The following is a 16,536-nucleotide window of genomic DNA, read 5'->3' as shown; positions in this document are numbered from 1 at the left end:
CAACCCATACCAAATCGACGTTTTCCCTTCATTATATTTGTAATTAGCCAAGCGGCTCCTTTCTCTCCAATAGAAGCGTCTTTTGCCTTGAATCGATTCCAAGAACTTTCAGCAAGTTCCTGATCCGCTGTGTCTAGCTACAAGATTGTTGGGATTATGTGAATATGCAATATCGTGTTTTTTGCATGCAACATCCAGTTGATTGACACCTGGATCACCTCTCACCAATCTTTTCTGCAATTTGGTGCCGGGACCGCAATACTGATAGCCAGGTAAGTGTAATTCGAATGGTAGATTATTAATGAGTGAATTTACCAATCCTCTACCAACTTTATTCGAATGCAATTTAGTAGATCTGCATCGGTTCATAACCCCCATTTAAATAAAGAAATCGATATGGAACCCTGCTTATATAGTCTCCAACTGTCATACAATGCGCATACTACAGCAAAAGCAACAATTTTCCATCGATAATTTCGATGAAAAAGTGGGTTGTGGATCGGGAAGTGGTGTCAAACAGCGTCATGGATCTTTACTTCCACTATCCATTCGCGGACTGATTATTGGACCTTCTAATTGTGGCAAAACAAATGTTATGATTTCTCTGCTGACTCATCCTCTAGGATTACGATTTGCAAATGTTTATCTGTATTCAAAATCTCTTTATCAACCTAAATATGAGTATTTACGTGAAGTGCTAACTCCAATTAGAGGATTGGGATTTTACACCTTCGCCAATAACGCAGGTGAAATAGTAGAACCGTCAGATGCCAAAGCGGATTCGATATTCATTTTTGATGATGTTATGTGTGAGAAACAGGATGTTATACGATCATATTTCAGTATGGGTCGTCATAAAAATGTGGATTGTTTCTATCTAGCCCAAACATATTCACGAGTCCCAAAACAATTGATTCGAGATAATGCAAATTTTATTGTGCTGTTCAAACAAGATGATATGAATCTCAATCATATTTTTTCCGACCATGTGTCACCAGATGTTACATTCAAGCAATTTCAAGATATGTGTGCGAGATGTTGGAAAGATAAATATGGATTTTTAGTAATTGATAAGGATCGAGAAGTGCTAGATGGACGTTATCGAAAAGGATTTGACGCTTTCATATATCCTTGACGTTCTTGAAATAATTGATTCATTCAAGTGCTGGATAGTGTAGACAACACTTCATTGTACTCATTTTCGGAGTGAAAACAATATGGAGGGGAAAAATGATGACGAAATATGTTTAAGAAGAAAATTAATTGAAGCAACGGATGCCGTTCGAAAGAAATTCAATTATATCAAGAATAGTCGCCAAGGTGATCAATCAACACTCGAGAGAATCTACGAGCCAATAATAACACCATTGAAAGCAATATCTGCCAATACTGGAGGATTATCTCAAATGAATGGAGTTATACAGAAAACAGATAGTGGTACACCATTCACCGCTAAAACTATAATTAAAAGTGAGTTGAAACCAAAATTTGAAGGTGCTTTTTCGAAGGCTCATCAATCTTCTCAATTGTCAACTTCAAATTCAGAATCACCAAATGCACTTGATAATGGTGATGAAGTACAAATGCATATACAAAAGTTACTATCAGGAAATCCCTCATACGATACAGTCTTTGGAGTACACATGAACACTGATACGGGAAATTTACAAATGGGTGTAGCTGATGTGGAATTTATCGATGAGAAAATTGTGTTCAAGAAAAATGGTAAAACTATTGCCACATATCAGGGCACACCAAAATTATATAAATTGATATTCATGAAAGTACCATCGGGAAATATTCCCTCTTCCGATATGAGCACTTATGGTGATATACTCAAATTAACAAAGGCGGCATATAAATATAATGAAAGAAAACAGGGTCTACTATCGAATAATTGGAAGAAATATCGTGAAATAATTCTACCACTATTATCCAATGGAAACCCTCTGCCAAACTCTAGTAGAGAAGGTGCTGGCATGATCAAACCGCCAACCCAAAAAAAATATATCAGAAATAAGCATATAGATTATGTATATTGGAATAAACTCGAAGAATTGATTGATCGCCTTCGATTACTTTGGAGTTCACGAATGGCTGGTCATACCGGCCACGATAATGAAATATTGTCCATAATTGAGGAATTACGTGAAGAAGGATTAGTCTATTAATCACAAAGTCATAAACACAGAATCAGTTTGTGAAACTGACTCATCACTAAATGATTTGAGGAATGTGGAAATGTGAATTAGCGTTATAACTGAATTGATTGGTACTTTTACTGAGCGAGTTGATGAATTTGATCAGTCAGTAATTAAACCTGCACTTGAACAGTAGAGAAGTGAATCCTTAACATAATAATCTTGAGTAATATGAGTGATGCAAAATGGGAGATTGTGAAAGAAATACATAAGCCAGCGCGTCGAAATTTTCCCCGTCGAAAGACAATAATAAAGGGATTTTCGGACTTGTGGCAGATGGATTTGATGGAAATGCAATCATATGCTAAAGAAAATAACGGGAATAGATACATACTCATAGTAATCAATTGTTATTCAAAATATGTATGGTCAAAACCGTTGAAAAATAAATCTGCTGATTCAGTTACTGCAGCTATGGCAAGTGTGTTGGAAGATGCAAAGCATGTGCCGAGAAATTTACAATCTGATCACGGTAGTGAGTTCTATAATTCAAAATTTTCATCGTTAATGAGAAAACACCATATCAATCATTACTCAACATTCAGCACAAAAAAAGCTTCAATTGCCGAACGAGTTATCAGAACTTTGAAAAGTTGGCTTTATAAACAATTTTCACTTCAAGGCCATTACAAGTGGTTGAAAGTTCTTCCTAAAATTACCAATCAATATAACAACAAAGTTCATCGCACCATTGGCATGAAGCCTGCAGAGGTAAAACCATCTACAAAATTGTTCGTTTATACAAAATCTGAGAAGCCAAGTGGTAAACGTGAAAAAAGTCAATTCAAAATTGGAGATATGGTACGAATTAGTAAATTTAAAAACATATTCGCCAAAGGCTATACTGCAAACTTCACCACTGAACTTTTTAAAGTTGTGAAAATTAATAGTACAGACCCTATAACTTATGAGCTAGAAGATGTGAATGGACATCCAATCAAAGGTTGCTTTTATAAAATGGAGTTGAATAAAGCGAAAGATCCCAATACATATTTGGTTGAACGAGTTTTGAAAAAGAAAGGACGTCGCCTATTTGTGAAATGGTTGGGATTTTCTGGAGATCATAACTCTTGGATTGATGAAAATTCATTAATGTAATTGCAGTATTATTGTTTTTGATGAAAAATAAAGATATATAAATGAAATTGAATTTTTTTTTTGAATTTTGATTCTAAATAGTAAAAAAAAACAAACAATATTCAAACTGATTTTATTCATCACATTTATATCTATTAATGCATTTGTTTAATTATTAGCGTTCGTTGTGATAGGTGGCACCATAACCAATGGAATGTAAGATCGAATAACGTTGCCATAGATTTCTAGTCTCCTCATCTGATCTTCACTCTCCAAACACCAACAATCCCGGAAGTGAAAGTTCTCATCGGGATGGAAATCACCAACATTTTCACATAATATCCATCCATTTCTACACATACTACATAAATTGTTCCAACAATCTACTTTGTAGTTATCACAACGCATACAACGTTGAATTAGTAACTCGCGATTTGATGCACAATTCACACACATATTTCTACAAATTCCTATATTGTTATACACGATTTTGGTAAAACATTTGTAGCACTGATGATGGACGCATACTTCAGGAGATGAATCATTTGACGTCTTCGGAATTGTGAATGGACTCGGAACTGGAACTGGATTCTCCAACACACATCTACGACACAAACCAGTACATGGATTAATATACGTCTCAGGCCAATAACCTTGACAATTATTACAAAATATAGTTTTATCAATTTTAATTGGATCGCCACACACTTTCGGTTTTGAATTCCATTCTTTCGGAAAAGGCATATTAGTATTCACTATTAGATGGTGCAATATTCAACTGACAAATTCAACTGCACTCTCATGAACCTATTTTTCCTATCATAAACTGATAGAGAGAATAGAGGGAGAAGAGTGGTGGGGCTACCACCTCCACAATCGAACAAATCATAAAAATCGAATGCTGATTCTGAAACTTCACTTCACTAGTACTATTAGTAACTTCAAGCTTTTCACTCAGAAATAAAGAAAAATGAATTCTGCAAAAATTAATGAAGTTTTGACAAGGTTGACACTTGAAGATGAAAATAATTGGTTTTCGGATGAAGAAGACGAACTTCCCAACATCATTATCGAAGGAGAAGATAACATCGGAGGAGAAATCGATATATTCGATGTAGCACAAGAAGATGGTGGAGCCATAGCTGCTGCTGATAATTTGCAGGATAATGAAGGTGTAATGGATCCAGAACTTGAAGATGAAGGCATTGATGATGATCCAGCGACAGACAATGGCAACATTATAATAGGGAGCCGGTGGATGAACATTAGTGAGACAGTGGAAAATAATTTAGATCTGTACTGTGTGACGGACTCTCATGTGCGTATACGAAGCATTAATGATAGCATCCACACATTATGTTGGTGTTGTTTTAGATTTTATTCCCATCGAAATAGAAATAATGGAGGCGAATATGAACATATGGATTTACATTACACTATATCGATGATGGAAATAACTCAAACTTGGTGTGAATCTTGTGACAGACCTCTGACGAATTTTCGCCGTTTAGATGCATGCATTATTTGTAACAATGTCCCTGCACAATGAAATGTTATAATAAATATCATTGATTTCACTATTGTTGATGTTATTTTAATAATGAACCTTTTGATGGAGAAGAAAAGTCCTTCTCAAAAAATATGATTGACACAATATACATGATAAACTAAAGTATATTGTTGAGACATCCAAGTTTTTTTCTTAAAAAATAATTGTATTCTAGTCGACGATTTGAATTCAATTGAATTCTTCTTCAGAGCTCAAAAAGTCGTTTTTTCGTGTTGATGATATTAATAATTTAAAACCTATCAGAGATAGTAGATAATTGAAAAATAAAAATCATTGCAACAACAAATTTTCGAGACAACATCAACACAAAACGAGATGAAACAAACAATTGGCTTTATCTTTATATTCATCATTCATTTTTCACATTGAATTTTGTATTGAACTTACCTAATTTTTTTCTAACATCTATAAGTGATAGATATGAGTAATCAGTTTTCAATAAAATAATGTCTTAGGTTGAACACTGCCCCAAATCACGCAGTATTCCGTGTGCACCAACCAAATTATGTACACTCCGAGTACACTAGCGTAACCTAACCATTCTGATCATCATCGATAACGACTATTTCAGGATCTGGAGAATCAGCTATCATAATGATTTCTGGGGGGTCGGCGAATTGATTTTGTACAATTTCTTCATCCAAATACGGTTCCATAAGGTCAGGGCTGGGTGAATCCCGAAAGATTGGAAAAAATTCATTCATCACACCAAAGTCGCCGTCGCTATCATTTGGGTCGTCAAATAGACCGTATTCGTCAGCGTCGAATTCGAAACCACGGTCCTCATCCAAATCAATTGTGGTGTCTGAATATCCATCGAAGTTGTTGTCCACACCCGTTGAATTGATAATTTCAACTTGAATGTCTCCATAAGCTGAATCCTCAGAAGGAACGAAATATGGTTCACTCGTTGAATCGGCTTCTTGCACAACCGGTGTTACTTGATTCATGATGAGGGAACAAGTGGTCTGTTACTTGCAGTGTGAAGCTGAAAATCTCCAATCTTTCGACATTGACAATGAATGACATCACAAATCCTTGGGATATTTCCCAAGGATTTGTCACATGACCTCGATATATGAACACAACTTATTTATATCTCTTATGACCTTGTGTTATGAAATGTCATATACCCTCCGACATGGAGTTTTGGCCTTGGTTTCACTTGATTCATTATGAGGGAACAAGTGGTCAGTTACTTGCAATGTAAAGCTGAAAACTTCCAATCTTTCGACATTGACAATGAATAACATTACAAATCCTTGGGATATGTGTGTCATATGACCTTGATTATATTTTGTGTCACATGACCTCGATATATGAACACAACTTATTTATATCTCATATGACCTTGTGTTATGAAATGTCATATACCCTCCGACATGGAGTTTTGGCCTTGGTTTTACTATCTCATACGACCTTGTGTTATGAAATGTCATATACCCTCTGACATGGAGTTTTAACCCTAACGATTGACTTTGTTTTCGACAGATAACTTTTGAATGTAATGAATGATAATCTCATTCTGTTTTCTGAAAAATAACCATTGATTTGTCTTCATCTGAGTCATCCATCTCAATATAGGATGTAGAATTTTTTTTTGATCTGTGGCATTGACGACATTTAATAATCAATGCTACAATCATTTTAATTTTTTCAGAGATTGAAAATAACTTTCTAATTGTTACTTTTATATATTTTTTAAATAATCAGATTTGCACTTTTAGTTATGAGTAGAAAGTAAGATACATAAATATTATTTGTTTTCTAGAAATAAAAATGACTAATCATAATTTTCCTTATTTATTTTTCAAAATATAAAATATACTTTTTTACATATAAATAGAAATTGCATTACATAACTTTATTTTGTTTTTTTTAAACTAAATGATTAACTGATACATTCATTATTCATTTTTTCAAATATGAATAATCAATTTTACACTTTTAAATATGACTAGAAAGTGACACTCACATATAACTTTATTAGCAACATACAAAAAAAAATATTTACAAAATATTTATTGGGGGAGATTTCTCGACACGATTGCTCTGAATAATACAGATATGAAAATAATATAGAAAATATTATGATACATGAATTGCAAATGTATAGGGAAAGATAAAAATTTTTACAAGAGATGTATGATGGAATTTTCATGTATCTCCTTACTGAAGATTTCCAATTGTCGAATTTTGGGAGAAAGTTTTTTCATGTGAGCAGATCTCTCTCGTTGAGCTGCTCTCATTTGTTCACATTCCACTTTGAGGAGAGAAACTTGCTCTTCCAGTTCAACAAGTTTTTCCTTCTTCGCTCTATATTCCGTTTCGAAGCCATTGTAAGCGTGATACATCTCTAGAAATTTGTCTCTCCTGGATCTCATAAATGAAAACCAATCGTCTGAGTTTTCGAGGTCAATCGCTGGGGGAGGCGTGCTTCCAGCACTAACATTATCGTATTCAGGAACCTGTGGAATGAAAGGATATGATGAACTAACATCTTGTCGCGTTTGAGTAATGATAATTACCTGATGGAGTGATGTAGAAGGTCCTGCTATGACTTCCATCTCTCTCACTTTTATCGACTTGACTTTATCCCTTTTTTCGTGTTTCGCCTTGTGTCTCCTTCTAGATGGCGACTTCGAGGTAGACTTTTTAGACTTCTTCGCCTTCTTCATTATTTTTTCATCACTCTCCATTTTTTTTCTTTTTCGTCTCTCAAGGTCATCATCCGAACTGTTCTGAATGATTGAACTATGTGGAGATCCCATATTCTTCGAATATGTTTCCTCCATCTCTAATATGTTACTCACAACAGTTTGTGATAAGTTCGGAAGTGACTCATCAAGATTCTGGGTGTGAGTCGCCATCACATTATCAATGTTTGAGGGATTGTCATTCATCTCCACATGATTTGGATTGAATCCATTTAAAAATGATTTAGCATTGTGCATCTGCTGAATGGAAGTCATCACCGGTTGTGGTATCTCCCCGCCTTCCTGAATGATCACGTTCTGGTGGACAATTACATCCCTGCGCTCCATTTCACACATTTCTGATCGGTTCACAGAGCTTGATGGTTTTAATAAAGCTTCTTTCAACAAAGACATGGTTCTGAAATCAAAAAATAATAGACAATATAATATGATTAAATTTAATTAGCTAACAAAAAAGTTTTCATCTTTTCTTTTCATCACCTTGATACAAAACAGTGGAAATCTTTCAGAAAAAGCAATTTCAAAAGAGGTAACTATATACGAAGAAGTAACTTTTAATCACAATGTACCCTTTCTAAAACAACTACTTTCAAAAAAACATTGAATTACATGAAACAAAAATTACATTCAAATCAATTACTTTCATATGAACACTGAATCATACAAAAAAAAAACTTTATAGAAAAACAAAAACCGTTCTTTACCAAAATTATTCTCATCTTAAAATATAACCTTTTCAGTTTGATATGAATAATATATTAGGTTGTACTTACATCGAGATGAATTTTCAGCTGCTAAGATTTGAAGGCTTTGATGGAGTTGCTTCACCTGGCTGCTTTATTGAACTGAAAGGAAGGAATCAATTTCAAAAAAGAATTCCATATAACATCATCAAAATCTCAATGACCTTTTAGAAACCTTCAAACTTGTTTCACACTTTTCAAGGTTGTATTACGTTCACATAAAAACCAATGACCTTTTAGAAACCTTCAAACTTGTTTCACACTTTTCAAGGTTGTATTACGTTCACATAAAAAACAACTACTTTCATAGAAAACAATGAATTATATGAAAAAAAACTCTGAACTAATAATTTGATATGAACACTGAATTATACAAAAAAAAAAATTTGAAACTGAAAAGAAGGAAGCAATTTCAGACAAGAATTTCATATATCATTGTCACATCTCAACTTCCTTTCAGAAACATTCAAATTTTGTTCAGAATATTCAAGGTTATAGGTATTAAGTATAAATAACCGTTCTTTACCAAAATTATTCTCATCTTAAAATATAACCTTTTCAGTTTGATATGAATAATATAGTAGGTTGTACTTACATCGAGATGAATTTTCAGCTGCTGAGATTTGAAGGCTTTGGTGGAGTTGCTTCACCTGGCTGCTTTATTGAACTGAAAGGAAGGAATCAATTTCAAAAAAGAATTCCATATAACATCATCAAAATCTCAATGTCCTTTTAGAAACCTTCAAACTTGTTTCACACTTTTCAAGGTTGTATTACGTTTACATAAAAACAACTACTTTCATAGAAAACAATGAATTATATGAAAAAAAAACTCTGAACTAATAATTTCACATGAACACTGAATTATACAAAAAAATTAGAAACTGAAAAGAAGGAAGCAATTTCAGAAAAGAATTTCATATATCATCGTCACATCTCAACTTCCTTTCAGAAACATTCAAATTTTGTTCAGAATATTCAAGGTTATATTAAGTATAAATAAAAACTCTCTTTCGAAAACATCTACTTTCATCAAAATCAGTTGATTTACACAATCTGTATCTGTATCTGTAGAGTAAGGGTGAGTGTAAGCCCACGCACTTAGGCACATGTGACCCATTGTACACAAAAAAAAATACTTTTGGAATAGATAATTTTATATGAACACTGAATTGAATACAAATTAGAAATTCAAAAAACTAAACACTCCTAAAATTATAACCCTTTCAATTCGAAATGAATAATATAGTACACTGTACTTACATTGAGATAACTTCAACTGCTAAGAATCGTTGATGATTATTGGGTTGCTTGAGTCAACTATATCACTTGACTTAACTGTGTCACTGCAAGTTAGTTCGATGGGTAAGAGATACTAAAACAGAATGATGTGTCGTCCCTTCTGATTCTGTTCTGCTGTTCGGAAAGGTCAGCCCTTTCTGGTGGGGATTGAATTCGAGTCTTATGATTTGTCCCAACGATACAAAATTGAAAATGGAAGAAAAGGGTAGTAACAGTTTATTGTTGGTAGAAACTAATTTGAGATTTTACAATTGTTCAGAGTGCAGGGTCATATAATCACAAAATTGTTAGAATTCCGCCTTTATCACCCTATAAAACTTCCCGAATATCCTAATGGACATTTCGACGGTTTCTACCTCAATTATGTCAATGCACCTCTGAACGTGCTAATGAATTTTACGATCAGGGTTTCCTACCCGAATTTTTTTTCAAATAAACCATTCAACCTCTTGCATCCCTTCAATAAAATAATATTGTCTAGACACGCTATAAAAGTTCCTGAATGGACTCTTCGAGGGTTTCTATCTCAAATATGCCAATGCACTTCTGAACGTGCTAATGGATTTTACGGTCAGGGTTTCCTACCCGAATTTTTTCTTCAAATAAACCAATCATCCTTTGGCATACCTTCAATGAAATAATGAGATTGAGTAGAATACTGCACCATATAATCATAAAATATTTTCTCTCCAAAAATAAACCAAACAACCTTTTGCATCCCTTCAATAAAAGAATGAAAATTGTCTCGACATCAACAGCATATAATGATAAAATATTTTTTCTCCAAATAACCAAACATCTTCTCGCTTCCCTTCAATAAAATAATGAAATTGTCTAGACTTCAGAGACATATAATCATAAATTTTTGTTTGAATATCGATATTTTCTACCCACAAAGTTACAAAACTTAGATACTAAACATCCTTTTTTCCCAAAAATGGCGAATACGCGCAATTGTCAGTTTTTGGAATAAAATATAATAATTGAATATTTTTTCTAAATCATATACTCGCGCTAAACTAATTGTGACTCAATCACTTATGAACATGAAATCTTAATTCTAATTTATAGTGACACCACAAACGATTTGAACGATTCTTTTCGTCAAATATGAATTTTCCAAAATGTTAAAAGCAAAAATTAGATTTGTAAAATTCAATTACTCGATTGCTCTTCCAATAATGCAATAAGGAGATCTAGGTTTTCATCGATGGTATTGTTGGAATCTTTCATTACTTCCAAAAGAATTCTCAGATTCTGTTGGGAGCTTGTTTGATAAAATTCAATATCGGAATGACCCCAAGGTAATGTTTTGGTAGTATTCGGAATTATGAATCTTTTATCATCGTTATGCGACAGAGCGACTTTATTACACATCAAAGTATAAATATCATGTAAATCACTTCTGAATACATTCATCTTTCGCAATATTGTTCCACCTGTTTCAACAATCCTAATGTAATCGTCAATTGAAATCCGATTTTTAATCACGGATTTTTTGACACCCTTAGCCCTTTTAATTTCATTTGACACACTTTGGATGTGATATGCTTTTGCTCCAGTCCCATGAAAACTAATAATAGTATCGTTTGGAAGTTCGTCTTTCATATTTCCAATTACCGACTTCGTAACTGGCACATGGAACTTATTTTCCAACGGATAGTTGGAAGTGTCAAATTTATCAACATTCTCAATGATAAATTCATAAAAATTATCTGTCATTATTTTCAAAATCAAAGAGTCTGTGTCGGTGTAGAGAAGAGAAGAACGTGATCCGAAATGTTTTTTAATAACATCATAGAAAAAGTCGTAAATGACAGTTTTCGACATATCCAATATACTAAACCCCAGATACAATGGTTTGTTGTAACAAACCTTAACTTTATCCATATGTATGACTACAAAGTCTTCTGCAATTATGGATAATGTTTTGAAATTAGGGCGAGCTATCAAAGCGTTAGCACCCATTCCTCCCCGTATAGATTCCCAATGTGTAACAATTCGAATGTCTCTCCTGTTGTAAACATTTTCCAAAGTTTTCCCATAAATAGAGTTCACATTTAATTTGAAGTAATTCTTCTCAAACTTATTGGTGGCTTCATTTCTCAGTTTAGTATTTAAATCGATATATTTTTTCAACCATTGTGACTGATCGAATCTGAGAACTCTATGGGTTCTAATCAGCTTTAAACCATTACGAAGCGCCTGTTTCAAATTTCTATAATGAACGATATATTTATTTTTATCATTCAAATTAGGTATAAGTTTGGCTATTTTAGACTTTGACCCAGGCGGTATGATACTTTCAACCAAAAATGGTAAGTCTGAATGTAAATCGTGCATTTCAACGGGGTAGTGAATATCAACTTCAAGAATGTATCCTTGAGAATTTTCATCTGGAATACTGACGATATCTAGTTTACTTATTTCATCGGAGGTCAACCATGTGAACCCTCCAAAAGGTAGTGATTGAGACATGCTATGACCATACAGATTTGTTGCATCCAAATACATGATAAATGATGAAGCTTCATTAGGATTATAATTTGGAAGGAATTGATTATTTGCAATGTGCTGTCTCTCCGAACATTGACTAACACCGCCACGAATACCTTTTTGAAAAAAATGCACCATGTCTATATCAGTTAATAATTCCAACTTGATGCCTGTATATTTCAACATAGCGTCCCAAGAAAGTCCTGGAGATGTGAAATAATGTGCAGGATCCAATTTATATGTACTCAAACTCATGTTTCTGAAATTTTCGAAAATATCACACAGTAATAGAACATCTGATTTTAAGTAAATATCAGAATATTCACCCAAATCACGACAATTGAATGTTTTCCATACCTGCTTCACTCTATCATATTCATTATCAGAAATATGTCTTTCATTCAGTTTGTCAAAAAAGTCCGCCTTTGATGGTATAGATGAATAATTCAATTTATCTAAAGAATCGATGAAACTGTATGGAAAAACACCTTTCTGTCTCATAAGTTTAAATTTATCATTTTCTGGAAAATGTTTTCTCATTTTCACAAAATGTTTCTCATCTAAATTATCGCCCAACTCTTGAAGAGATGCACTCATAAATTTGAAACTATCAATGAACCTTAATTTCAAAAATACTTTTTTCAATTGCCCATTTCGATTTAATTTGTTTTCCATAAATAAATGTTTCGTGAAAGAAATATATTTCTCTTTAGTTTGAGCGAGGACGTCAACTTTACTTTTATTGGTGCATAAATCTTTTATGAACAAGTGACAGTCATACCCACTGAGATTATGGAAAATGATCGGAATGAAATTGGGCAATTTGAAATTGAGATTACATATGGAATGTGTTGCCCCAATATTTTTTTTTCCTGTCAGGTGACAATGATCACGGATTTTAATGTCATTCTCTTCGAATGTCTTTCCACATATAGCACATGTAGTGGCATTATTGAAATCATTTTCTTCCTCAACAGTCAAAGGGTTCATTGGAACGATATTTTTCAAATATTTGTGATATATATTGGTGACGTCAGCCTCCAACTTTGAAATGAAAACTTTAGATGCATCAGCCCCTCTATACAATACGAATTTTGAAATTGAATCATCAAAAGAGCACTTTATGAAATATGAGAAAGCGTATGGTTCATGAAGATAGGTTCGATTTGTGAAAGACTTAGCAGGATTTGGCTCATTTGTGTGCAGTGGTTTAAGGATTGATTCAAAATCTCCATACACCGTGAATGGAACCCTCAACTGTTTCTCAATATTTTCAAATTTCAAAATATTCTCAGGTACGCATTCACCGAATTTATCAACTCTGAATTTAGGGGTTGGTGTTGTTGTCGATATGTGATTACAATCATTCAATTGATGTCGCAATAAACCCCGCTCATTACTAAAGTATAATAAACAACCATCACAGAAATATTTTCTATGTTCATGTGCTGATATTTGAGATGATACTAATCTCGATAAATCTTTAATCCAACAATAATGACTGTTACCAGAATCATCCATTATATTAAGCAGATTCACATGACTATTAAGTCTACGTTTCGAATAATGTAACGGGCCTACAACATCATATGAATCTTTACCGTTTTTGAAACATTTTTCTAAACCATAAACATTGATAGAGCAATCATTCATAATCTCAAATTTAGGAATATCTTTCAACTTTACTGGAAAATCCATACCTGCTACATTCAACACGGTAGAGAAGTGAGGATAAGATGAAATTTCACACACTCTCACACTGGCAGGATACAAAGCTGAAGTTACAGCCCATGCAAAACAGTATTGATCTTGATTAATAACATTCACAACACTTTTCTTCAACTCAATGAATTTGGGTAACTTGATATAAGAAGAGCCTCCAAGGGGACTATACTTGTTAACATTTACTTCCATAAACAGAATTTCCTCGATAGTCCAACCTGAAAATTTATTTTCTCTTCACATCTAATAACCAATTTTGTGAATACATCACTTACCTGAATCTCGATGTTGAAATTCCATTGCTTGAGCAGTTAAAGCATCAATAAAAATGTTATAAATCACATTCAAATCCATCGATTGATCGACAACTTGATTGGGACTATTGAATGATTTTACTTCTAAATTCTCCTTAGTTTGAAGATAGTAACGTCCAAACACCTCCATATTGACTTTCACACTTTTATGGATAACTAACACTTCTTCGAGTAGTTTAAAAACTTTTTGCTTCAATTCATTGAAAAATGTTGGGTAATCAATGTGACGGTTTTGACTATCCACTCTATAGCTCACAATTCTACACTTGAATGCTGTGCGTATGATTTTAACACCGTCCCCATATTGAATACATGCATTTGTTCTATGTTGCAAAGTCCTCCGATGAATATTCATCTGATCACTTGCAATATTCAAATTGCAACACAAACAGGTTTGCATTTCTGGAGATAATGGAGCGTTTAACCTAGGCCTCTTCGACATTGATGGTCCTTCATTATTTGCAAGAATACATGATTCTCGCTGATGACGACGCAAGTTATCACTTCGAGTGAAACTATTTCCACATTCACTACACGTATACATCTTTTATATAATACCACACGATTATGATGAGAATACGGACAAAAAAGAAACATTCACAACACACATGTTATATGTGCGTAACCCCCCACTCCAATGCAAGGTAAATCTACGTCATTTTATTAAATATCACTCAAACTCAAGGTAATACATCAGTAATATCGTTCAAAATTTTTCCCAAGGTCATATGACGTGTTCGAAGCTCGAAATCGCTTAGGAAATTTCCAAGGTCATGTGACCATGCAAGGCCAAATCATAGCTGTACAGTAAAAAGCGGTTCACGGTCATGACATCACACAAATCTCAATGCCAGTCATGGGCGGGGAGTAAAAAAGGGGTTTCACCTCATTACACATCTCAATGCCAGTCATGGGCGGAGAGTAAAAAAGGGGTTTCACCTCATCATGTTACACACAACTCAAGGTCAACTCATAGACAGAGAATAAAAAAACGAATCAAGGTCACAGTCAGTGGTGTGTATCTGGGGGGGCATACCCTTGGGAGGAGGTCCAGACCCGTCTTTTCCCCTCTACTACTGGCGACTCGTAAACTTCTGTTTGGATGGTTTCTAAAATAATCTAAAACAGCACCTTCGTTTAAATTTCTTCTTCGGTGATTATTTTTTAAAATATGTTTGCTGACTGCACCGGTTTCTTTAAATGTTTTGTTAATTTTACTGACGGTGCTTCTGTCAATGGAAAGTCGATTTGGATGTCTGTGATTAAATATCCTAGCTGCTTCTCTTTCACTATGATAATTGTCCCCAGAAATTGTCACAATTTCAATTCTTTCTTCTAATGATAATTGCAAAGCCATTATTAAATGCACGTAACTAACAACTATTATTTTATTTATGATTAACTGTCAAAATCACAGCCTACTGTTGATTTATTATAAAACCTTTGCATAATGAGTTCAGCTTCCTCAAATTATTGATATCTCCTCTAAAAGATTGTTTTAGCTGAGTTATGAAGAATTTACAGGGAACAATTTTTGTCCTGCTCTCTGTTTTATTATTGAATAAATGATTTCCATGCTTTAAATCAATTTGATTTTAGCGGCTATGCGGAAGAATGTACTAAGTACTGCATAACTTGAAAATGAATTTTTAATTTTCTGTTATTCTAGAATACACTTCTCGTAACCTACACTCAAATGAATGATTTTAAGGGAATATTATCCACAAATCCAGTGGCGTAGTCAGATTTTTATTACAAAACGCTTGCACCACAAATCTCTCACATTACCATATTTTCAGGAGTTATAACTGTAGAACGCATTGAGCTGTTGACTTCGGATTTTCACTGTACAAATTCACTGGTGTTCTACTTGGTGATGACAGTGTTGTCAGATCTCAAATATGTCTATAATCTGAATAAAAATTACAAACAAATACTTTGTTTCCAAAATTGAAGTTGTTGTAACTTCGTTGTTAACAAATATTTTTTAATGAAAATTTGACAGTTTTGATTTATAACGACTACAAATCCAGTGGTGTAGTCAAATTTGAAAACAAAAATTGCCTAATAAACTTTTGCCGTTTTTGACAAACAAAAAAAACCATAGAGTGCCTTGGAAATGAAACTAAAATTGTGAAAGTTAGTGTCAAGATACAGTATTTCATGCTTAATATTTCAATAGAAAAAAATTGAGATTGATTGAAAAATGCACATTCTACAGGGGTGGTTCCATTTTAAATGGGTCACACTGTATATAAGATGGCCGCAAGTGAAGAAGTATCTATCTTTAAATGCTGTAAAAAGAAGCCATTCAGTCACTATATTTGCACAAAATGTAATAGGGTTTTCCACAAAAGCTGCCTACCAAGGTACAGAAAGTTGAAGAGGTTATTG

General features: G+C 33.6%; 2 protein-coding genes across 5 annotated transcripts; one reads left to right on the top strand and one right to left on the bottom strand.

The window, feature by feature from the left end:
* Positions 1 to 4,248: 4,248 nt before the first annotated feature.
* Positions 4,249 to 4,759, top strand: LOC141484144 (uncharacterized). The gene is made up of 2 exons (XM_074179230.1): positions 4,249 to 4,596; positions 4,653 to 4,759. Exons 1-2 carry the CDS (start codon positions 4,249 to 4,251, stop codon positions 4,671 to 4,673), a joined length of 369 nt encoding a protein of 122 aa, XP_074035331.1. The 3' UTR covers positions 4,674 to 4,759.
* Positions 4,760 to 6,700: 1,941 nt separating this feature from the next.
* LOC141484143 (uncharacterized) lies at positions 6,701 to 15,134 on the bottom strand. Of its 4 annotated transcripts, XR_012466500.1 has the most exons (6): positions 14,104 to 15,134; positions 9,572 to 14,046; positions 8,904 to 8,975; positions 8,339 to 8,410; positions 7,377 to 7,962; positions 6,701 to 7,316 (listed from the first exon to the last, which is right to left on the bottom strand). XR_012466500.1 is itself a non-coding variant. In XM_074179228.1 (5 exons), the coding sequence occupies exons 4-5, from the start codon at positions 7,956 to 7,958 to the stop codon at positions 6,981 to 6,983; spliced, it is 918 nt and encodes a 305-aa protein (XP_074035329.1). In that variant the 5' UTR covers positions 7,959 to 7,962; positions 8,339 to 8,410; positions 8,904 to 8,975; positions 9,572 to 15,133; the 3' UTR covers positions 6,701 to 6,980. The 4 variants fall into 4 exon arrangements, 2 of the variants coding, with proteins under 2 accessions (XP_074035329.1, XP_074035330.1); XR_012466501.1 differs by lacking the exon at positions 8,904 to 8,975; XM_074179228.1 differs by having other exon boundaries at positions 9,572 to 15,133.
* Positions 15,135 to 16,536: the final 1,402 nt, after the last annotated feature.

The sequence above is a fragment of the Leptinotarsa decemlineata genome, unplaced genomic scaffold (genome assembly GCF_025532065.1).
Source record: "Leptinotarsa decemlineata unplaced genomic scaffold, Ldec_3_MD MMD2_tig00004677_RagTag_RagTag, whole genome shotgun sequence".
NCBI classification, from domain to species: Eukaryota; Metazoa; Arthropoda; class Insecta; order Coleoptera; family Chrysomelidae; genus Leptinotarsa; species Leptinotarsa decemlineata.
This window is presented reverse-complemented; position numbering and strand designations above follow the sequence as displayed.

Coding starts and splice junctions, on each gene's coding strand:
- LOC141484143 (XM_074179228.1), bottom strand. CDS start 7,958: ATGTCTTTGTTGAAAGAAGCTTTATTAAAACCATCAAGCTCTGTGAAC. Junction 7,317..7,376: donor CTTCTACATCACTCCATCAG/GTAATTATCATT, acceptor TTCATTCCACAG/GTTCCTGAATACGATAATGT.
- LOC141484144 (XM_074179230.1), top strand. CDS start 4,249: ATGAATTCTGCAAAAATTAATGAAGTTTTGACAAGGTTGACACTTGAA. Junction 4,597..4,652: donor ACTGTGTGACGGACTCTCAT/GTGCGTATACGA, acceptor GTGTTGTTTTAG/ATTTTATTCCCATCGAAATA.